Here is a 23,564-nt window from a genome sequence, read left to right as displayed (position 1 = left end):
AGTCAACCATCCAAGCTGAGGCTCCCAACTCCTTCAAGGCTGGAGTTGACAGGGACTGGGAGACGGCTGAGTGGAGGCTGGACTGGGAAGCTAAGCCAACATAATTACATCACTCACCACCAGCGAGAACCTACAGGAGGATCTACCACCTTATCTCACTGTCAAATGATTTAAGGTAATTTAAGGTAGGCTAATCTGTTCTCCCAATGCATTTCTCTTGTTTCAACCCATGTACCTGTAAACTGAATCAACTATGATGAAACAAGGACCAGAAAAACAAGTAATGGGTGGCAGAATGGGTTGGAATTATATAACATGTGATCTTCCAATCCTATGCTAAGAAATAGCATTAGCTATCATTAGCAAATAGCATTAGATAATAATAAGTAAGCCTACTTATATCAGAGAAGATGGGATCTTTCTGATATTGTTTTGAAGATCTCCAGCCCCTAGAACAAAAATTATGACCTGTGTTCAAGGAATACTACTTTGAACTAACCTTTTTTATAATTTCTAGCGAGTTGGCTTAATCTAAAGATTTTATCCAACAAATTTTCTCTTTTATTTAACAAAAAACTTTTGACTATTCAAGACAACCACAATCAACTTTAATTTGAATGCCATGTATAATATAATTAAACAAATAATATATATCGTCCTTTAAATCCAATTTCAAAAATTATAGAGAGGTATACAGATGATCATCAAGTCCTTTCCCCTCTTTGACTCCTTCATCAGAAAAAATACCCACTAGAAGTACTATTATCCTCCAGTCAGCAAGTAATGAGTGCACACTAACATTTATATTAATACATAATTATTGATTGTTGGAAGTGCGGGTACCTGAGCTGCCTTTCCGCAGCAGTTTAAGGCCACTAGACCGGCCGGTACCAATACGGCTCTTCCTACTCACTCCCGTTCTCTTCTGCACAATCAAATTCTATAAGTAAATCATCTCCTTTTCAGTTGAATTCTTCATGCTTTAATAATCATTAAACAATTTGTCTCTTCTTTAAGATATCAATAGATACCTTAAATATCTTACGATCAATGTGCCAAGGCTGAGCAACTTACCAATTTTACAAAACATCGCTCCCTTTAGAAGAACAATACTTTAAAGCTACCTCTAAAGTTTCTATTAGCAGCACCACATAAACTGAGGTTTTATCTTTTCCTTAAGTTAGCATTCACACGGAAAGAAAATGCTGTTAATTTCAGATGAAGCATTAACCGTTTCTCCTCCTGATGATTGTCAAAGATGGTCCATTTTGGCCACCCATCTAGGGCCAAAAGAAAAGCAAGGCATCATAAAATGGGTTGGGGAGAAATTTAAGAAAGGATTTAATGAAAGCTGGGATTTCTTGAGATGGTACAAAGAGAAAAGCTTCAAATAGATTGCGATGGAGGACGATTGTGCAAAGCTGTATGGGCCTCAGCTAGCTTAATACTCCAATGAGCTATTATCAGTAGCAGTCGTTATTTTGCATAAGGATTAGTGTAACATAAAAATTATTATTGTGCCACCCAATTAAGCTAAGACTACAGAGGAACAAAATGAAATCTAATTTGGAGGGCTCTTAGATGAGAAAAATTTTGATGGGAAAACTCAGAAATGCCTCGGCTCCTTTCGCCGTCATTTAAAAAAATCAAAATATGAGTTTAAAATACTTGTTAGCATAGTTCAGAAAAATTACCCAGCTGAATTAAAGTTGAATTACAATAGCATAAAGAACTTTCACAATGAGATTTAACTTATGCTGAAAGCTTATCTAAGCTTAAGAGATCCAAAAATTTAGCTCTTTAATTGTTTATATTTTCCACAAGTTTTCCTTGTGAGTTATATATTCTGATGAAGGAGTCAAAGAGGGGAAAGGACTTGATGATCATCGTATTGTATTGTGTCAGATTAACGACGCTTCTTGACTACTCAGGTCCCTGCGTCGGCCCTGCAGTGCATTACTGCAGCGTGATTTAATCTCTGGGTCTCGTATTACCAAGCTAAGGTCAAATCCGCGGCGCCACCAAAGGCCTCCTTGATGATCATCTGTATACCTCTCTATAATTTTTGAAATTGGATTTAAAGAACGCTAGATATTATTTGTTATAATTATATTATAGATGGCATTCAAATTGAGGTTGATTGTGGTTGTTTTGAATAGTCAAAAGTTTTTGTGTTAAATAAAAGAGAAAACTTGTTGGATAAAATCTTTAGATCAAGCCAACTCCCTAGAAATTATAAAAAAGGTTAGTTCAAAGTAGTATTCCTTTTTGTTCTAGGGGCTGGAGATCTTCAAAACAATATCAGAAAGATCCCATCTTCTCTGATATAAGTAGGCTTACTTATTATTATCTCTTATTGCCTTGATAGCTAATGCTATTTCTTAGCATAGGATTGGAAGATCACATAAAAAGGGGGATATGCCTAGAGAAAGACTTGCAGAGAAGGAAACATGTTCAGAAATCTCTTCATATTTAGTGAACATTTTTTTGCATGCAGGCCTTCTGTGCTTTGACCCCCCCACTAATGTGCAAATATATAGCTCAAGTTATATATAATTCCAAACCATTCTGCAACCCATTACTTGTTTTTCTGGTCCTTGTTTCATCATAGTTGATTCAGTTTACAGGTACGTGGGTTGAAACAAGAGAAATGCATTGGGAGAATAGATTAGCCTACCTTAAATTACCTTAAATCACACATTTGCCAGTGAGATAAAGTGGTACATCCTCCTGTTGGTTCTTGCTGGTGGTGAGTGATGTAATTATGTTGGCTTAGCTTCCCAGTCCAGCCTCCACTCAGCCCTCTCCCAGCTCCTGTCTACTCCAGCTTTGAAGGAGTTGGGAGTCTCAGCTTGGATGGTAGACTTGGATAGTCTATTCCAGAGGGGGACCACCCAAATGGAAACGAAGCCACATTGTTCCCTTCTATGACATCCAGGCAGGTGAAGCTTCAGACTGTGACCTCTTGAATTGTTAGCCAGGGAGGGGGTAAAGATCTGGTTTAGGTGACTAGATTTGAAAATTTTGTGTGCCATGATCACATCTCCTCTAGGCCTATATCTTTGATATGTGAGGGTTAGAAGTCTCAAAGACCTTAGATGATCCTGGTAAGGGGCATTGTTTAAGCCACAGACCAGTTTGGTTGCTCTCCTTTGGACACTTTCAAGGGGTCTTGTGGCCATTTTATTTTGGGGAAGTCCAAAGTCAAGCCAAACTCAAGGTGGGGACAGACAAGAGATTTATAAAGTTCTATAACCACACATGACTTTCTGGTTACAAAAGAGTGCTTAATGAGCCAGAGAGCTCGATTAGCTTTTGCAGCCTGAGTGTGGCTGTGGAATTTTAAATCCTTGTCCACAATGACACTTAAGTCTCTCTCCTTGGCAACTGCTTCCAACTGGTCACACTCTATATGGTAGGGATGGTGGGGATTGTTGTGCCCTAAGTGTAGTACATTGCATTTAGTTGCATTGAATTGTAGGGCCAAACTTGATGACCAGGAGGATAGCCTGTCAAGGTCGGGCTGAATGCAGGCTCTTTCTTCTTCAGTCTCAGCAGGCTCAATGAGCTTACAGTTGTCAGCATATAATGTTAAAAGGTTGCATAGATAGGTTGTACAGTTGTTAATATATATGCTGAACAACATTGGCCCAAGGATGGTTCCCTGTGGGATGCTGCTTATGACCTGGGAAATGGAGGAGAAAACTGGATTGCCATTATCAGTGTAGATCATGACATGTTGAGATCTTCCAGTTAGGAATGCTCCAATCCAATCAATCACATCCTCATACACCTGGTAAGCTTCAGCTTCAGGTATGAGTGTTCAACTTTGTCAAAGGCTTTGGCTTGGTCAAGTAAGATAATGTTGACTGGTTTACCCATATCCCAAATTTTAGTTGCATGATCATATGACTGAATAAAGTTGGTGTTGATTTAGCTGCCCCTGCGGAATCCATGTTGTCTATCACTAATAAGAGCATTTTCTTCTAAATAATTTATTAGAGCATGGTTAATGATACCTTCCATGATCTTGCAAATGGCTGAGGTTAGGCTTACTGGTTGATAATTTCCCAGTTTGTCTTTGTCACCTTTCTTAAAAATTGGTATAATATTTGCTGTTCTCCAGTCATTGGTAGATTGGAAATATATAATTTCAGATAGCCTATATAGGCTGTTTGCACATTAGGAGATCTGGGGCAAAGAAGCCTATAGTATGACTGCAAGCAAAATGTAATACCTATGATTATTGTGCATATTATGAAGTGTGAATTGTTTTCTTAACATCCTTCTCTACAGGTCATTTTCTAGGCATAGCCTATACCAAAAAATGTCTTTTACCTTAATTTAGGGGACTGGGTCAATTGTATTCAAGGCTGTTGATGGGGGGGGGGGGTCCCTAGGCTCAATCCTCTAAGTGCCTACAAGATTCTGTAAATACTGAAAAGGTAGGCTAATTTTTGTGTAAAATTCTTCTTCTTAGCCAACAATCCAGAGCCTACACTATACTCTGGGCAAGTCTTTTCGTAAATATAGGCTATAGAAGATTCTATAACTGAATAAGGGACAAAGTGGACACACTAGTTGATTGATTGCTTATGTTTTTTTTCTAAATAGTCTAATCAATTCACTTCTAAATTCAGCCATCATCAGGGGTGAATCTCCAGAATTTTTATTTGGGGGGGGGGGGCAGAGGGTTTTAAGTCAGGTAGTCAAGGGACATTGGCTGTATACTATTTTTTTCCAAATTATTGGAGGGCAACTGCCCCTCTGCACTCCAAACAACATCCCTGCCTCTCATTGTCTAATGCCATAGAAAGTCCATAGCAATGGAAAAAAATATATATTCCCTGAACTAGGCCTATGAATATTGCTGTCAGGGGTGGTGCAATTGTAAGTGAATTGACTATAGTATTTGGATAGAGTATAAAAAAGAAATAAGTAGCATGCTCAACTTGTCCCTATATTAGCTATGAAATCTTTTGTATATTTACTTGTTTTTTTGAAGTATTCAGCTTCACCCCTTCCTCCTCTAAAGGGCACTGGCTTTGATTAACTTGAGATTTCTTTTATAAAAATGAAACTTTCATAAATAGACATATACACAAAAAAAGACCCAAGGAAAGCATTCTGAGCCTCATAATGTTACTAAATCCTGATTTAGCCTATACATTTCATTGAATTTGGAAAAATGGATCCTAAATTTGAAAAGAGAGAGAAGAAGAAACAGCAAAAGTTTATTTTGCTTGAAAACCATCATTTTTGGCAAATGATATCAAACTGGATGATTGTTGTTATTCATGGTTCTTTGTAGCCACAATTCCTTCAAAAGTAGTTTTTAGACAGGTATCACTCATAATCAGCCTTGAGACAGATCACATGACCTGCAAAAAATCCCCTGCAGATATTTGTTGAAAAAAGCTTCAAGAGCTTTTTTTTGCAAATAAATTTTTATGCAAAATAGGCAAATTCAATTTAGAATTACTCATCAACAGCTATTAGCATTAAAAATATGCATAGTTTAAAAAAAAGGGGGAAACACTTATTGAAAAGTGTATGACCTTGATGACAATTACTCATTCAAATTGCACATGTTTGAGAACTTACTAGCAGAATTCTTATGTCCCTATCTATAATAACATGAACTTTCATATTTTCCCCAAATAGGTTGTTGTTTTTTTTTTTACTGGGGGCAAGAATATCAAGCCGGTTTTCACGGAATATCAAGAGCAGGCTCACTGAAATGAAGATTTAACATAAAATACTCATTTTGAGTAACACAAGAGACTGCACCAAGCACCAGTTTCCACCATTTTATGTTACAAAACAACAATTTTGGCAAAAATTTGGAGGTAATTCTGAATTCAAAGGTGATTAATTGGTTTGTTGTGTGCAGCTTCCCAGTTTCAGAATTCTGGGATAGTCAATTGGTTTATGACTATTGAAGAATTTTGTGTTTTTGTAACTTCCCAGTTTAAGAGGCTAAACTGCCTCATTTGTGGCATATTCCTCTCTAAACATATGTGCAAGTCCTTACATAATTGAATGGTTATTCTAAACAACTATTTATAAGCTTCAACCGATTTATCTAAAGGTAAGCTACAGTCATTTTGTACAATAATTCTGTAGTTGTTCACCAGCTACAACAGGGTGGATCTAGGGGGCAAGACTGAAATCTCAGAAAGTATATTTTTAGATCCTGAGCAGTGGCTCTCAACCAATTTTGGGCCTTGCCCCACTTAGGAATTTCTAAAATCCCCATGTCCCCTTGTGATTTTTAAACTTTGTTATTCAAAAGTTTACATGTATTCACCTGAAGGAAGCTTGAAAGGACACAGTGGTGTCAATTAGGAGGGTAGGGGAATGCCCCCTAGATTTGGAAAAGACCATGTTACTTCTATTGAATATCTATTTTGTATTTTAGTTGTGTAAAACAATTCCTCTCTGCTGACATAATTCAGTAAAGAAAATTAGGCATCAGCTTGTTAGTTTGTCTCTTTTGTTGTTGTAAATCCACAATCAAAGAATGATTAAAAAGCAACAACAAACTTTGGATTTTTTTGCTGTGAAAATATGAGAAAACAAATGAAGAAACTGGCAATAATGTCAGTGCTCAAAGCATTGGGTTACTGGACATCATTTCCCCTGCCTATGACAATCTTTCAAAAACAAGCTGAGTAATAAATGACCCAGGTCAGCATGAAAAAGTGGTCTACATTCCTGTTGCAACCTGTTGCAGTTTCCTGTAGCAGTCAGGAATCTCTCTGAGATATCTCTATGATGTGTCTCAACCAACCTTTCCACTTCTAATGGAGGGAAATTCAGTGCACATTACTTTGAGGCTTATGAATGGATTGGATGTTCATAAAACTTGCATTCTATTTTTTTTTTATTCTTTCTGTCATTTTTCCTAGTGGGGCTCTAAGGGCTGGAAAAACTGGGGAAACTGCTGGAAAAACGGCTTTCATTAAGAAATAATTTTGTAAGTGGAAAGGCAGTTCTAGTCTATTGAAGCAACATGATGGTAGTAATAGAAACAGGAATTGTGTGATAGAATGGGTGGAATTTAAGACAATTAGTACAGTCACTTCTGGATGTGTAGTGAATGGCTTAAGTTGATCTCTCAAGAGGTTCAAGAAGATAGAGATTATTTGAAGTGGACTTCTGATGCTATTGGCTTTCTTGGCTGCCAGTATCTTCCTCCGATGGGTCACGACGAATCAGAAACACCTAGAAACTGGGGAATTTCGTTGAATTGACGGAGGAAATATTTAAAGACAACGAAATGCTGAAGGCCAAGTTTACAGCATTGATTTGGTCACTATTGTAATCATCAGTACAAAAACAATGCAGTTACACTGATAGGGAATGCCTTGCAGCAAGACATTATTTCAGAAGTAAAATCAGCTAATTGCTACACTCTTTTTGTTAGAGAGACAAAAGACGTTTCTAGAAAAGAAAATACCATTAGAGCTCGGAGGTGGAGATACTTTTGCCATGTTCTTCAAAAGCAGGGCACTCAGATCCTAAAATCCACTTCACAATGGCACCCAAACAGCAGTCGAAGACCTTGGAACACTTTGTGATGAACATACCTGTCTGACCTGCACAATACCCATGCTTCCCTTCAACCTGATTGGGAAGACATATACGCAGCTGACCAATTCAGAAAAGATTGGTGAAGTCTCGTAGATGACCTGAGCCCTTCTGGCATGACAGATAGATCTAAGGTAAGGTAAAAAAAAAGACCAATTGGTAATCCTACCCAGGCACAGATTGAATTGAAAAGTAGTAGAGCAAATAATTAGCTGCTATCACATGCAAATATTAGGTGCCAAAAGCATATCCAACTTGATATGTGAGACTATAGAATTGTTTTTTTTTTATAGATTTAATGTTGTGTGTTGCTCAATGTTATGACAGCGTATTTGTTATGAGTTGGGAATCCAACAGAGTTGAAACAAAGCTTAGGGAGAAGGTGCCTCATGTAGTTTTTTTTTTTTCTTACACTGTCACTCCCAGATATTACACTTGGTTTTGACTGATTGCCTGAAAAACATCAGTGAACTTTCGGAATTTTTCTCTATGCTGAAAAGACTAAAGTATTTATGTAATGCAGCAGCACTTGAAATGAACTATTAGTGGTTAATTAGTTGGCAAAAAGTCTTGGAGCTTGAGCGGACTGTCCAAACTTGCTGGTTTTATACATGTTGCTGTGTTTTCATGGTGAAGGCAAGATTTGATTGTACTGTTGCTTTGCTAGTCACAGTCTGATAGTTCTGTTAGTGAGGTAACTTGTAAAGCAAAACGACTAATGGAAAAAATAAAGTCGGTCTCTTTTGTCTCAACTTTGCATATAATGGAAAAAGTGTTAAGCCATTTTAAATTGTATGTCAGAGCAACTTCAAACAGAAAGTAGTCTGATTTATAAGGCACTAGCAATGATTTTTGGAACAAAAGAGACACTCCAGAAGCTGAGAAATGATATTAAATAAAAACCTAACCATTTTCTTGGCTTTACAGGATATCCCAGAATCAGAGTCTCCAAAAATTCAAAACCAGTACTTAGAAAAAGAAAAGTCAAACCATTTCCAGGTGGAGCCTCTCAAGGCTCTTTCAAATTCAACAACCAGTAAACGCAACATCAGTCAGCCAGTTCAATCAGACTCGGGTAATCTGTACTTCGAGGTGATAGACCATTTATCAAGCCAGATAGACCAGTGTTAAATGCCAAATATGCGTATGATTGACGCTTTATCAGCCTTCTACCGTTCAACTTCTGATTTTCTCGAATTCTCAACAGTTCAAAGGGTAATGTGTCATTATTATGTAATTCTCAATGTTGATGACTGTGCCCAAAAATCCCTGATTTCTCTTGCAAAGTTGCATCTTTCAAAATGTGACACTTTTAAAATGGATCTTCTCCATGCTATCGAATTTTTTTCGACCTCGCAGTTGCCTATTCTGCAGTGCTAAAACTGATGAAGCTAGTTGCTACTTTGCCTGCAATCACTGCCAGTAACAAACGATTCTCCTTGGCATTAGCGCGTATGAAGGATCATCTGCGATCGACATTGGGAAATGACAGACTCAGTGATCTCATGATGATGGCCGTTTAAAAAGAGCAGACTCTGGATTTGGATAAATTAGTCGATGATTTATCCAAACAGCAAAGTCACTGCTACCCCTGTTTTAAGAATGTTTACACAATTTGTTCTGTTGTTTGTATCTTCATTGAAAAATGCAAAAAAAATCTTTGTCCCCCTGCTCCTATATTTTTGTGAATTGGTGCCACCAACTTGGTATCTTTTTATGGCACTTGGTATTAACCAATTGATATATAGCGATCGCAAATTCTGTCGGTCTGTCTGTCTGTCTGTCCTGGTTTCGCTAGTTTAGGGACTTCCAGATAAGCTAGGACGATGAAATTTGGCAGGCATATCAGGGACCAGACCGGATTAAATCAGAAATAGTCGTTTTTCCGATTCGACCATCTGGGGGGGGGGAGTGGGAGGACGATTAATTTTGAAAAATTAGAAAAAAGAGGTATTTTTAACTTACGAAGGGGTGATCGGATCTTAATGAAAATTGATATTTAGAAGGATATCGTATCTCTGAGCTCTTATTTTAAATCCCGACTGGATCCATTGACATTGGGTGGGAGTTTGAGGGGAAAATCTTGGGAAAAGCTTAGCGTGGAGGGATCGGGATGAAACATGGTGGAAAAACTAAGCACTAGTCCTAGATACCTGATTGACATAACCAGAACGGATCCGATCTCTTTGGGGAAGTTGGGGGGAGCGTTAATTCTGAAAAATTAGACTAAAAATCTAGATATATGATTGACATAATTGGAACGGATCCGCTCTCTTTGGGGAGTTGGGGGGGGGGCTAATTTGGAAAAATGTCTCAGAGCTCTTATTGTAAATTCCGACTAGATCTTATGACATTGGGGGGAGTTGGAGGGGAAAACCGGAAATCTTGGAAAACGCTTAGAGTGGAGAGATCGGGATGAAACTTGATGTGTAGAATAAGCAAATGTCGTAGATACGTGATTGACATAACCAGACTGGATCCGCTCTCTTTGGGGGAGTTAGAGGGGGTGATCCAGTTCTTTGGTGAGTTTGGTGCTTCTGGATGTGCTAGGACAATGAAATTGGTAGGCGCGTCAGGGATCTGCACAAATTGACTTGATAAAGTTGTTTTCCCGATTCTACCATCTGGGGGGCTGAGAGGAGACGAAAATTAGAAAAATGAGGTATCTTTAACTTACGAGTGGGTGATCGGATCTTAATGAATTTTGATCAAACAGTTCGTGGTAACGAACTGTAGTAAGGCGCGACCCGGCTCAATAGTAACCAAAACTCTCAAAAATTAAATTTTGATATCAATAGCTACATCAAAAGAATCGCATTTTAATGCTGATTTTAAATATATAAGTTTCATCATGTTTAGTCTTACCCATCAAAAGTTACGAGCCTGAGAAAATTTGCTTTATTTAAGAAAATAGGGGGAAACACCCCCTAAAAGTCGTAGAATCTTGACGAAAATGACACCATCAGATTCAGCGTATCAGAGAACCCTGCTGTAGAAGTTTCAAGCTCTATCTACGAAAATGTGGAATTTTGTATTTTTGCCAGAAGACAAATCACGGGTGCGTGTTTATTTGTTTGTTTGTTTTTTGTTTTGTTTTCCAGGGGTCATCGGATCGACCAAGTGGTCCTAGAATGTCGCAAGAGGGCTCATTCTAACGGAAATGAAAAGTTCTAGTGCCCTTTTTAAGTGACCAAAAAATTGGAGGGCATCTAGGCCCCCTCCCACGCTCATTTTTTCCCAAAGTCAACGGATCAAAATTTTGAGATAGCCATTTTGTTCAACATAGTCGAAAACCATAATAACTATGTCTTTGGGGATGACTTACTCCCCCACAATCCCTGGGGGAGGTGCTGCAAGTTACAAACTTTGGCCAGTGTTTACATATAGTAATGGTTATTGGGAAGTATACAGACGTTTTCAGGGGGATCTTATTTTGTTTGGGGGTGGGGCTGAGGGGAGGGGGCTATGTTGGAGGATCTTTCCTTGGAGGAATCTGTCATGGGGGAAGAAAAATTCAATGAAAAGGGCGCAGGATTTTCTAGCATTACTATAAGAAAACAATAAAAAATAAACATGAAAACGTTTTTTTTTTCAAATGAAAGGAAGGAGTAGCATTTAAACTTAAAACGAACAGAGATTATTACGTATATGAGGGGTTCTAAAAATACTTTAGCATAAAAAGCGAGGTATTTAGGAGGAGATATATACCTCGCTCTTTATGCTAAAGTATTTTTAGTAATTTCAACTACTTATTCTACGGCCTTTCTGATTCAGGGGTCATTCTTAAAGAATTGGGACAAAACTTACGATTTAGTGTAAAGAGCGAGGTGTTAACGAGGGTACAAACCCCCTCGTATACATAATAAAAATATAAGATTATGAAAGTTTGTTACGTAAGTTAATTCTTAAGTTGCGTATATTTTTTATTAATAAAAACATTCGTTAAAAATTAAAAGTTCTAGTTGCCTTTTTAAGTAACCGAAAAATTGGAGGGCAACTAGGCCTCTTTCTCCATCCCTGATTTCTCAAAATCGTCTGATCAAAACTAAGAGAAAGCCATTTAGCCAAAAAAAAGAATTAATATACAAATTTCATTTTAATAATTTATGTGCGGAGAGCCAAAACCAAAGATGCATTAATTCAAAAACGTTCAGAAATTAAATAAAAAAACTAATTTTTTTAGCTGAAAGTAAGGAGCGACATTAAAACTTAAAACGAACAGAAATTACTCCGTATATGAAATGGGTTGTCCCCTCCGCAATCCCTCGCTCTTTACGCTAAAGTTTGACTCTTTGCCACAATTCTACTTTTTAAAACAATTAACCCTCACCAGTAGTGAAAAAAATTCTTTATAATTAAGGGAAGTAGCTGTGTTAAAAATCAAAAGGAACAAAATAGCACTAAATATAAGAATGACAAAGAAAACTGTTTTATCTCAATACTTATTGGATGACAGGGTTCATTTGTCTAAGCATAAGTTGTGACCTGTAATGACCAAAACACTAGATTTTTTTTCTTCTTAATAACCAAGGGAAGTAATAACGTTAAAAGTTAAAAAGAACAAAATGACTCTAAATATTAGAATGCTTAAATTTGACTGTTTTATCTCAATACTTATTGGATGACAGGGTTCATTTGTCCAAGCATAAGTTAAGCACTAGCATGAAGAATGATGGTCGAGGGAGGGGTAGCCTTCCTCAATGGAACAACCTAATATACAGAAGTAAATCAGCAAGGCATATTAAAGGTCAATGTAAAGAGCAACATCAAACCTTGAAGATAATAATGAAATCCATTAAGGATTAGCAGAGCTCCATATCTTCTACCTACTGTTTATATTGGTAAATTTAAAAACAAACACCTTTTCCAGAAGAAACTTTTTTAAAGAAAATTAAACCGAAGAGAAGCAGACAATTAAACCGAAGACAAGCAGACTTGTCTTCGGCTATATTAAACCGAAGACAAGCAGAGTTAATGTCAATTAATAATTCATTAATCATTACTAGTTTAATCATTATTAATCATCACTCATTAATCATTAATCATTACAGTAAGAGTAATCATTACTCTTCTTTGAAAACCCTGTTTGAATGTTCATCAGCATTGTTTTTGAATCGAATGCTATTTGATCAACAATTCTAAATAGCTGCCGTATTATAGATGGTATTATAAAAAACGCTTAAAACGCTTAAGTTGAAGTGAATACTATCTCGATCCTTAGATTCTAAATGGCTTCAAAAACAGGACTTAAAAACAAAAACTTCATATTTCATTTCAGAAACAGAATATGAGTATGGATTCAAAAAGTTGTTTTACAGTTTTGTCATTCAGCTGATAGTCTTCTGCAATGCTGCAGAAGAAACTGCTGCTTCTTTGAATGTAACTGCTGCTTCTTTGAAACTGCTAGAACTGTTTGAAACTGTTTGCTAGAACTGTTTGAAACGTTTAGAAACTGCTGCTTCTTTGAATGTAACTATAATTGATTATTTCATTGTTTGCCTCCTTGTTTAGCCTTGCTGGGGCTGTTGTCTGTGCTTTGCTGTGCTGTCGAAATTAGCTAACCTTTTGATCCAACAAACCATTCATTTTTATTCTGATTGACACTGTCATATAAAACAAGCGTTTTAACAGTCGAATTTTACATCAACAATTCAAATAAAGAAGTAAAAAGATAAACCTGTTCATTGCTCCACTGGGTATCCCTCCGCCCCTTACCCCCCACAGCTAATTTTTCATAATATTGTTCGTTTTACTAATTGAATTGTACTTGCAAAAAAGCACATTTTTTTCTAGTAATTCAAAGCTCCTTCCATCATAGGAAAAAAGCACTGATATCCATTTTAGAAGTTTGCCTTGGAGCAATAACTTTTTACTTGCTCATGACTTTCTCTTATTTGTCCTTTTTCTATCTGGGTTGTTAATGTCGCAAATAATCTGTCTTAAAATTTTATTTTTGATTGTGTTTTAAGCATGTGTGTTTAAAAAAGAATCCAACATATCGAAATAAAAGAATTCTTACATGGTCAACAAGACAACAAACAAGGAAGAGAAAAACAATCCAAGGCTATGGGGCATCATTACCTTGATTATTTGATAAAGAATGACTACTAATCTAATATCATGTAGTCGGGGGAGCAATGGGCTTCATCAGGAAGGGAATATGATAAAATCCATACAAGGTGCTGAGAACCAACTGAACATTGAGAATGCTGGGTTATTGAATGTAATTGAAGGCATTCATAATTGAAGAATCTATCTCTCCCCTATCGCAAAAGTAGTTTTTTTCGGAAAAATGTCAGGAGTAAACAAAAAAAAATTAATACCGCATTTTTATTGCAAGTACATAAAGGCTGCGTGCTCCTTCAAGTGATTTTAGGAAGCTTGGTTTATTGACTTGTTTGTCCCTCTGTCTGTTAATATCGGCTAGTTTGATGCAGCTTGTGTGAAATCGTATTCAGGTATTTGCATAGGTGTTAATCAGACTAAGAATTTGGGTTGTTGGAATCCATATTAATAATTGTTTTGCTCACTCACTGCCCTTTGCAGGATATTGGCAACACAGCATGACCATACATACATTTGGGTTTTCCTACAAGGCTAAAGGCAAGGAGGAACATATCAACGTTGAAGTTGATCTACCCCTCACTGTTACTTCAAGACAACTTGCTTTAAGAGTAATGAATACAAAAAATTTGCCACCATATGTTGAAGATTCTCTCCAAGAGAAAATTGAGTCATTCTCTTATTGTGAATCTGTTCAAGCTTCAAAAACGAGAGCATCTGAGTTGATAAAAAGAGGTAAAGAAGATATTGATTTTTGTGATGATATGATTGAAGAGTGGATCCACGCCTTTGAGACTGAGACTGCAGACTACTGCGCTAAGAAAGTTGTTAAGGCTGAAGACTTTGTTGCTGAAATTTATCATCAACTTGTTCATTCACCTGCATACCGGGAACTGTTGATGCATGAACAAAATTTTGCTATTGAATACGAAGTTTTAATTGAAGAACGTGATGCTGAGCTTCAGAAAATGGGTGATCGTGACGCAGAAGAGCTTGCAACTGCTTTGGGAAGCCTGTCAGATATTCATATCAGCTCTTTAACCGCACAACAGAACGAAGCAAGAGATCTGTTGGAAGAGGAATGGAAGGCGAGATTGGATTCTTTTCTTAAAGAGCAAAGAACACAATTACATAAGTGGTTACTTGCTATGTCAGAACTTCTCCAAGTTGGAAATATGTCAGGGATTGATGCTCAGAATAAGGAATTCTTCGATTTTACTCCAGCTGATGATATTGAAGAAACGCTGCCTACACGCATGCAAGAAAGTTTTACCATTCATTTAGGATTGCAAATGAAGCAATCACATAATTTACGATTAATTGCGGATGATGTTATGAACTTTTGTCGATTGCCTTCGAGAAATGGAACTTCAATAAGTCCTCAGCGTTTACAGATGGCAATGTCATTATATTCAAACAATCTTTCAGGACTCATCCTTCTCGCAGATAATTCTTTATCCCCTCAATATGGAAATCTTCGAAAACTTACTGCCATCTGTACTCGATTGCCAGAGTTACATTTTGAAACCATCGAGGAACAGTTGGAAGAGGCGGTACGACTGTCACTAGATGGCTCTGAATGGAGAGAGTTAAAATCAGCTGCTGGAGAACCTATTAGTGCAGATTCGAACGGTTATTGCCCATCTAATGGTGACTTTTTTGTTACAAAACATTCCAATCTGGCAGACATTCATGTGCTTTTTCATTTAGTTAGTGATCCAAGTGTTGTGAGTAGTGATATAAATTCACGCAATGCAGTGATTTTAGGAATACGGAACATTTTGAAATGGTCCTGTTTGAATGACGTTAGAAATTTAACCCTCCCTCTTTTTCTTGTAGATGAATTGGATAGCTCTATGAACTCTAATTGGTGTTTACGTCGGGCTGAATTAGTTTTCAAATGCATAAAGGGATTCATGATGGAGATGTCAAGTTGGGGAGCTAATCATGCGCAGACGCTGCAATTTATCATTCCTCGATCTATAGATGAAACTATGTTTGCTACTCTTTCAGGAATGCTGACAAATATCTTTAGAGTATCGAATCCCCTAATTTTTTCAAACTCTTCTAGGTAATTTTTAAAAAACACGCCCTAGGTTAGATACACATGTTGGAGTGGTTGACTTTTTGCTTTGAAAAAAAAATCCTAAAAGTGTATTATTTCTCCATCTCATATTTTTTTTATTCATTCCATCGATCAAAGAAACAAACTATTTCATGTATACTTCTCTCATGTTTTTGGAAAGTTCAATCCCTCTGTCTTCCAATGCAACCCAATTTTGTCCATCCATTCTTCCATTTTTTATGGCACTTGGTATTAACCAAGTGACATATAGCGATCGCAAATTCTGTCGGTCTGTCGGTCTGTCTGTCCCGGTTTTGCTACTTTAGGCACTTCCAGGTAAGCTAGGACGATGAAATTTGGCAGGCGTATCAGGGACCGGACCAAATTAAATTAGAAATAGTCGTTTCCACGATTTGACCATCTGGGAGGAGAGTGGGAGGTCGGATAATTCGGAAAAAATAGAAAAAATGAAGTATTTTTAACTTACGAACGGGTGATGGGATCTTAATGAAATTTGATGTTTGGAAGGATATCATGTCTCAGAGCTCTTATTTTAAATCCCGACCGGATCTGGTGACATTGGGGGGGGGAACCTAAAATTTTGGAAAACGCTTAGAATGGAGGAATCGGAATGAAACTTGGTGGGAAAAATAAGCAGAAGTCCTAATATGTGATTGACATAACCAGAACGAATCCGCTCTGTTTGGGGCAGTTGGGGGGGGGGGGTTAATTCTGAAAATTAGAAAAAACGAGGTATTTTTAACTTACGAAGGAGTAATCGGATCTTACTGAAATTTGAAGTTTTTTTAGTACTTTCAAAAAAGCTTCTTATTGTTCTATCTAAACGACCCTTGTGTTTCAGGAGTCGTTCTTAAAGAATTGGGATAAAATTCAAACTTTACCGTAAAGAGTGAGGCGTTGTTGAGGGGACAATCTCCTTCGTATACGTAATAATTTCTGTTCGTGTATGCAATAATTTCTGTGCTCCTTACTTTCAATTGAAAAAAAAAATGTTTTTTATTTAATTTTTGATCGTTTTTTAAATAATGCCAAGGAATCTGGCCTCACTCCACGGAGAAAGCAATCCCCACGGAAACATTCTCTAGACAATTCAATCCCAGTGAAAATTACCCCCTGACAATTATCCTTAACAACTCCATGCGTAAAATTGAGACGGAAAAGAGAAAGCGAGACATATAAAAATAATTTTGTTTGGGAATTCTGACAAAACCGCCCAGTGTATAATTTCCCCTGACAAGTTCACCGACTGAAAACTTCCCTCCCCGTGGAAAAAAACCCAGCAGATAATCCCCCCTCTACGAAAATGTATGCATACTTCCCAGTAACAAAATATTATGCGTAAATAATAGGGAAATTTAATAACTTAAAGAACTTTCTCCTGGGACTGTCGCGGGGGGGGGGGGGGTCGTGTTACATCCAATGGAAGACTATTGAGTCTTTCAATTATAATGAACAAAATGATTATCTCAAAATTTTGATCGGGCGATTTTGGAAAAAAGGCCTTAGTTGATCTCCAATCTTTTTTGGCACTTCAAAAGGGCACTAAAAATATTTATTTTCATTTGAATGAGCCCTCCCACGAAATTCTAGGACCACTGAGTCGTAGAAAAAAAAAACTGAAAAAATCTGAAAAAAAAACGCGTCCGTGATCTTTCTTCTGGCAAAAAAAAAATCCAAAATTCCACATTTTTGCAAATAGAAGCTTGAAACATCTACAGTGAGGTTTTCTTAAACGCCGAATCTGATGGTATGGTTTTCATTAAGGTTCTATGACTTTTAGGGGACGTTTTCGAAAATCAGGCAAATTTTCTCTGGCTCTTAGCCTTTCAAAGGTAAAACTAAACTTAATGAAACTTAAATATTTGAAATCAGCATATGTCTATTCTTTTGAAATATCTATTGGTATCAAAATTCCGTTTTTTAGAGTTTCGTTGGTATTGAGCCAGGTAGCTCCTTACTTACAATTCATTATCACGAACTGTTGCAACAGGCAAGATACAACAGACAAGAATTCTTGCCTCTTAAAACAGAAACAAAATATCTCTATAAAGCACGGAACTTGTCATCAACAAAAATGCGATAAATATGGAAAGGATATGAAGCCACCATTCTTTATTTTTGTTCTTTCTCACCAAGTACACAAATACTCTTTTTTATAACAATAAGAATAAAACAAAATTTCTGAAAAATAATCTTCATGCTTTCAATACGTAGACATAAATTCTACCCTAAAATTATAATCAGGCTAAATGAATACAGCTAAATTACATTATTTCTGTTCAAACCAGGAAAGAGGGAAAATTAGAATCAAACTATTAATATTTAATATATTTTGTAAGTATGTAGCATGGCGAAGCGACTCGCCAGTGGCGGGTTTTTTATCATTTCAATTTAAATCATCATTTCATATTCATTATAGATTTGACATGTTGTCACAGGTCTACGTAATGACGTGTCTCTAGGCTAGTCCATCTAATAGACAATAATTCTTCAGAGACAATATTGCTTCATAAAGCAAGGAACTGTCAATGTCTTCATCCTCAACAAAGTGCACTAAAAGTTGAAGGGTTCCCTGGTGCCAATATCTTGAGACACCATGCTCAAACCATGCAGAAAGGGCTGTGAGCCCTATTGCTGCTAAATAGAGCCAGCTATAATGACATTTCGTATGTTCCAGTTTTGTTTGGTCATTAGTTTGATATAAAAGACCGAATCCAGGGGAAGGGTTATGGGGTATGAACCCCCCCCCCCTTTGAAATTTTGTCCGACTCGTAGAAATATAACAAAAATGCATATAAACATATTTTTTATGTATTACAAAAATTTGTACCCCCCCCCCGAACAAAAATCCTGAATACGAACCTGTCCACGTGCTTCGATTATTCCTTGGGATAGAGTCATGAAAGAGAAAATTTCCCCTTCATGTCTTGGTACTGACAGGCTTTGAGTTCTTAATTGTATTATTAATATGAGCTCTTAGCGACTCTTTTTGCACAGCGAAATAAGCTGAATCGTCTTTGCTGAAAAAAGAAGTCAATAGCAGCGTACTGTAAGACTAGTTTCAAACTGAAAAAAAAAAAAATCTGCATTATCCCTTTTATCTATGACACTGCACAGAAGGCCGGTTACAGTGCTGGTTTTATAGAAAGCCCCAAAAGGGTAGTATTGCCCCTTTCGAGACTTTGTTCATACTCTTTTTCAGGTATCATTCCTGGTTTTAATGTGATTATAAAATAACTGTTTTGAGTTATAATTTCTTTTTGTGTGTTGTAGGTTTAGGCATTTATATGTGGTATTTTCCGTATTGAAATGAAGGCTTAAGCCATGTATAGGTGTTTAAGTTTTTAGTCGTGAAAATGAAGTAAATATATTTTGTAAAGTCTAACAAACTAACTCACAACTTTTTAGACGTACCCATCAAATAGAATGACATAGGAAGAAAGAAAATAAAATGATTAAACAATGCTTTCAGAACGGTTGTAAAATAAAGAAATTCCATTAAAAATTTTTGGCCTTCCTCTTTGCCACATATTTAAGGAATAATGTGATTGGATTATGAAAATACGTCACTAAAATAAACCAATGGATTAAAGCACACTTTTTTAACACGAACGTATAGGACAGTAATCTCTCTTAATCTCTTTGATGTTATTTTAAAGTGCAGAGAAGAGAAAACATAAAACGAATAAATGTGAGAAAATTTCAACGTTCCATACTACGGAAATACACAGAAGATCGTAATGATTACCTTCCGATCGACTGGCTTCGTCACGTAAACAGGTACCGAATAGAGTAATTTCCAAGAAGACATTAATTTCACGTGAAGGTCGTATCTAGGGGGAAAAGGGTTTGATCCTCCCCTGGCACGTACGCACAGCATGCAATTACCTGATTAAGTCACTGCCCAATTATTAACCCATTTTCTGTCTAACTTTTTACCCTCTTTGAAGTAATTAGCGATTGTACTGTTATTTTGTTTTGTAAAAAGAGTTTGCTTTCCACAGCAAAATAGAATTATCCTTGATATTATGGCGTTTTCAGGATAAAGTACAGCTTTTAATGGATCAATTTTGGAAACTATGATTTTTCATTAAAATCGACATTTTTGCAATAGAAGAACTACCCCCACAGCACCCATATTGCACTATTAACCCTAAAATTTCCCTTTCAGTGGGATATAATAGATTTACAACTGGTTCTAAATCGTTATGGACATAACCTGAGTCTAAAACGTACTTTTGAGGCCTCAGTCTCCTTCCCCCATCCGCTACAATAATACTGAATAAAGTTAATCTTTATTTTCCGATAAACGTGCTTTTTGCATTTATTTAGTTACTATAAAAAAGTGCTACTTTATATCTTCTGTTTCGAAGGTTTTGCCCCCCCCCCGAAATAAATTCCTGCGTACGTGCCTGATCCTCCCTGAATTTTGACCCGACTCGTTAAAAAGTAACAAAAATACATAAAGTTTCTGATGCGTTTTGTAAATTTTTTGTAACCCTCTCCCCCCGAAATAAAATAATGTATACGGTCTTTTTTAGGTCCTTAAAAGTTGAACTCAATCATTCCTCATTTTTAAAAAGTAAATGAATAAAATACCATGAATAGCGGTGGTGTTGCAAGAAGTTAGATTTTATGATAAAAAAAGAAAATTATTAAAAAAAAAATTGTGATCTAGGCTCATCTCATCAAAAGCTTAACAATGTTGGACATTTCTCAGTCTACCCTGACCTACAAATAAATATGACTAAAACTAAAACTAAATACTTTCATTATTTTAAAACTTAAATACTTATTTAATATTAAATACTTAAATACTATGACTAAAACTAAATACTTTCGTCTATTTGGCTACAAGGAAGGATGATCAAGGATTTGATCAAAATTTCAACATAAAAATATCTAGAGCTAGAGCAATTTTAGCCGAGCTCTGTAAAAATCTGTGGGTTTGTCGAGAGATTACCTTGTGAATAAAGTTAACCTTAAACAAGTCGACAATCAAGGTAGTTCTACTCTCTAATGTACACTTCCAAGGACGAAGTCTGCTAAAGTTGCTATAACACGGGCATCACCTAAAGCGTCGTCACGCTTCGCTGGTTCGGACACCTCTTAGACTGCTCTGAAGATTACTTCATGTAGCAAATACTGCTCTTTGAACCCTTGCCGACATGGCACTGAAGACAAGGAAAATAACTAAAGAATTGATAGATACTATTTAACAAGACCTAGAGAAAGCCGGTGGTTTTCAAAAATTCGGACACTGCTGGAACAAATACTGATTTAAGTTTGCTGAAGAATTGGCACAAGATCAGCCACCACGAAAGACCCATTCAATTGCTATGTTCGAATGTCGGGTAAGGGGAAATGTCTGCTGTTGCTGCCAAGTATAAGAAAGTTAGTGATGTACTGCGACCGCGGACATCTCTATTCAATCGTGTCTTTCCAGTTGACAAAATATTCTTGAAAACATATAAAAGCCTTATGCCCCATTTTGTAAATAGGCAGTCACAAGTTTTTTTTTTATTATTTGGGAAATTCTCTGACAATACTTCAGATAATTCGCTTTGGATCAGACAGAATTCAACTTATGGTGTCGCTGGGTTGTTTTCGCCTGACAGAACTTACCTGAGGGTTCAACCTATGAATGAATCTACATTGTAATTTACATGAATCCTGATTGTTTTTCTAAGACACACATATATAAAAGGAAACGTTTTTTTTTTGCTTTTTACTTGTTAATGTTTTGTATTTCTTAGTTTTTACTACACTTTCAAAAAAACAAATGCAAATTTTTACAACATAATTACCAGGGGCTTGCCTTTCGGGATTGGATGTAACTGGATATTTCGGGACAACTGAAGATAATATTTACAAGCCACAATGTTCTACTTAATATATAAGAAAGTAATGCAAGGAGATATTGATTCTTGGGGGGTTTAAACAGCCGTGACCGGCAAGGAATTGGTGAATAAACGATAATCTTGGGAGGGGGGGTGGCTCAAAGCTTAAAAATACCATTCAGGTCCTTTATGAATTTTATTAAGTATGTGTACCTGCACGCTCTCCCTAAAATTGCTCTTAGAAATTCTTTAAATACTAATTAAATAATTTGAAATAAATTGAAATGGTGGCCTTTTCCTGGTTTGACCTCTTCCGCCATGAAACAAAACACATCCACTCGTATCTTTCCCTATGGGATCTGAGTGTACTTATGTAACCTGCGACTACAAAATGTTCAGCCAATATCAATACTCACCCGTTTGCTCTTCGCTTTTCAAACTTATTACCTAAAAAAGTCCTGTAATGCTCTTTGAACTGCTGCTATTCACAAATGGAGTCATTTTCCCTTGAGGGCAATCAGTTCTGGTTACGTGGCTCATGCAAAGGGACTTTACAACTTTTTTCGTAAAGAAAACAAAAACGTCTTTCTATTGTCGTGCCTCTATTTTCACTCTCATTTTCTTAAAAACTGCAAAAAAAAACTGTTCTTCAGAGAGGAAAGGAAAGTCATGTCGTCCTTTCAAGTCTTCCTAGCAAAAATACTGATACTAAGTCTCTTGAGAATGCTCTATATCTTCCATTTTTACACTTTGATGAAAGAAAAAAGGAATTCAAGTTGGAGTCAGGTTTTCAAAGACAGATTGTATCAATGATAAAAATACAGTCAGCTGGGTTTGGATATCATTACCATTCATTGCCGAATCATTGAAGAATTCTAAACACTTGATTCTAAGTTTGCTTTGGAATATTAGATGGTATTGGCTGGATTACCGAGATGATTTGCTTGGAACTTCTAACAGAGATATTGTTAGCCAATCTTTTTTTTTTTATTTTTATAACCCTCTATACTTTGTTCTTAAAAAAAAAAAAAAAAAAAAAAAAAAAAAAAAAAAAAAAAAAAAAAAAAAAAAAAAAAAAAAAAAAAAAAAACGTGGTCTCGTATTGTTTCATTTACATCGCTTCTGTAAATGCATATGGTGCATCTTACGGGGGTGGGGGTGGTTGTATGTTTAAGGCTTTAAATCTTGAAAGATATAAATTTTGCCATTACTCTTATTTTTCACAAAACGCCCATAGAGGAGGATAAAGATTTTTAACGATAAACTTGTCTAAAACTCCCCGGCTCCTCTAGAGTATGGACATTTAGTTAGTACTGGTGTGCAATTATGCTTGTGATTAGAACAAGGCTGTCAATCGAGTCTAGGGAGTTTGTCCTTCATCTCCAGCCATCTCCTTAGACTCGTACTTTTTTGGGTTATTATGAAAAATACCCTTTTTAGTATTAGTATTAAAAAACATAAAAAATTGCCCCTCTTTAATAGCGTGGCGGAAGAAAATCAGTCCTATTACTTTCTGGACAAACACTGAAATTAAATGAAGTACCTGAATGAGTTGGGTATAATACACAAGTACCTTTTCTTGAATTGACCCCCGTGAATAAAAATTGTTGTTTCAATTTGTTGGTTGAATTTCTGTGTTGCCATCTATAGTTTATTATTAGATCCGCACTTGCGTTGTAACCAATCAGGACTTGCTTTATTTCAATGTTTTGTTCTCCGTGTGTATTGTTCTTTGCGAACAATTTTATACTTTGCCACGCGTAAAATTCATTGCAAAGTTCCAGGTATGTATCATGCACTCGTAAATTTATGTGGGGAGGGACTGAAAAAAAAAGGGAAACTATGGAAGAAATTCCAGGATATCGTGGAAAAAGTTTTGAAAACCCTAGTATTTTGAAGGAATGGTCTAGAAAATTCTGTGTTCTTGTGCCTCCACTGGTGGGCTGCAGCTATTCAAAAGGCGTCTCGTTAGTAGTGTTAGG

General features: G+C 36.5%; 2 protein-coding genes across 2 annotated transcripts in view; both read left to right on the top strand.

The window, feature by feature from the left end:
- Positions 1-2,130: 2,130 nt before the first annotated feature.
- LOC136031487 (semaphorin-2A-like) overlaps positions 2,131-23,564 on the top strand; it is a gene marked incomplete in the record, with an annotated part of 365,554 nt that continues 344,120 nt past the window's right edge. Inside the window, 1 exon segment of the mRNA XM_065711124.1 lies at positions 2,131-2,244.
- LOC136030843 (FERRY endosomal RAB5 effector complex subunit 3-like) lies at positions 3,760-15,731 on the top strand. The gene is made up of 3 exons (XM_065709888.1): positions 3,760-3,813; positions 8,521-8,668; positions 14,140-15,731. Exons 1-3 carry the CDS (start codon positions 3,760-3,762, stop codon positions 15,729-15,731), a joined length of 1,794 nt encoding a protein of 597 aa, XP_065565960.1.

The sequence above is a fragment of the Artemia franciscana genome, chromosome 9, assembly GCF_032884065.1.
Source record: "Artemia franciscana chromosome 9, ASM3288406v1, whole genome shotgun sequence".
NCBI lineage: Eukaryota > Metazoa > Arthropoda > Branchiopoda > Anostraca > Artemiidae > Artemia > Artemia franciscana.
This window is presented reverse-complemented; position numbering and strand designations above follow the sequence as displayed.

Bases quoted from the DNA above. Each gene is read 5' to 3' on its own strand.
- LOC136030843 (XM_065709888.1), top strand. From the start codon at position 3,760: ATGCTCCAATCCAATCAATCACATCCTCATACACCTGGTAAGCTTCAG. The intron at 3,814-8,520 runs GTATGAGTGTTC...TTGGCTTTACAG, and splicing joins CTGGTAAGCTTCAGCTTCAG to GATATCCCAGAATCAGAGTC. The intron at 8,669-14,139 runs GTAATCTGTACT...TGCCCTTTGCAG, and splicing joins GCCAGTTCAATCAGACTCGG to GATATTGGCAACACAGCATG.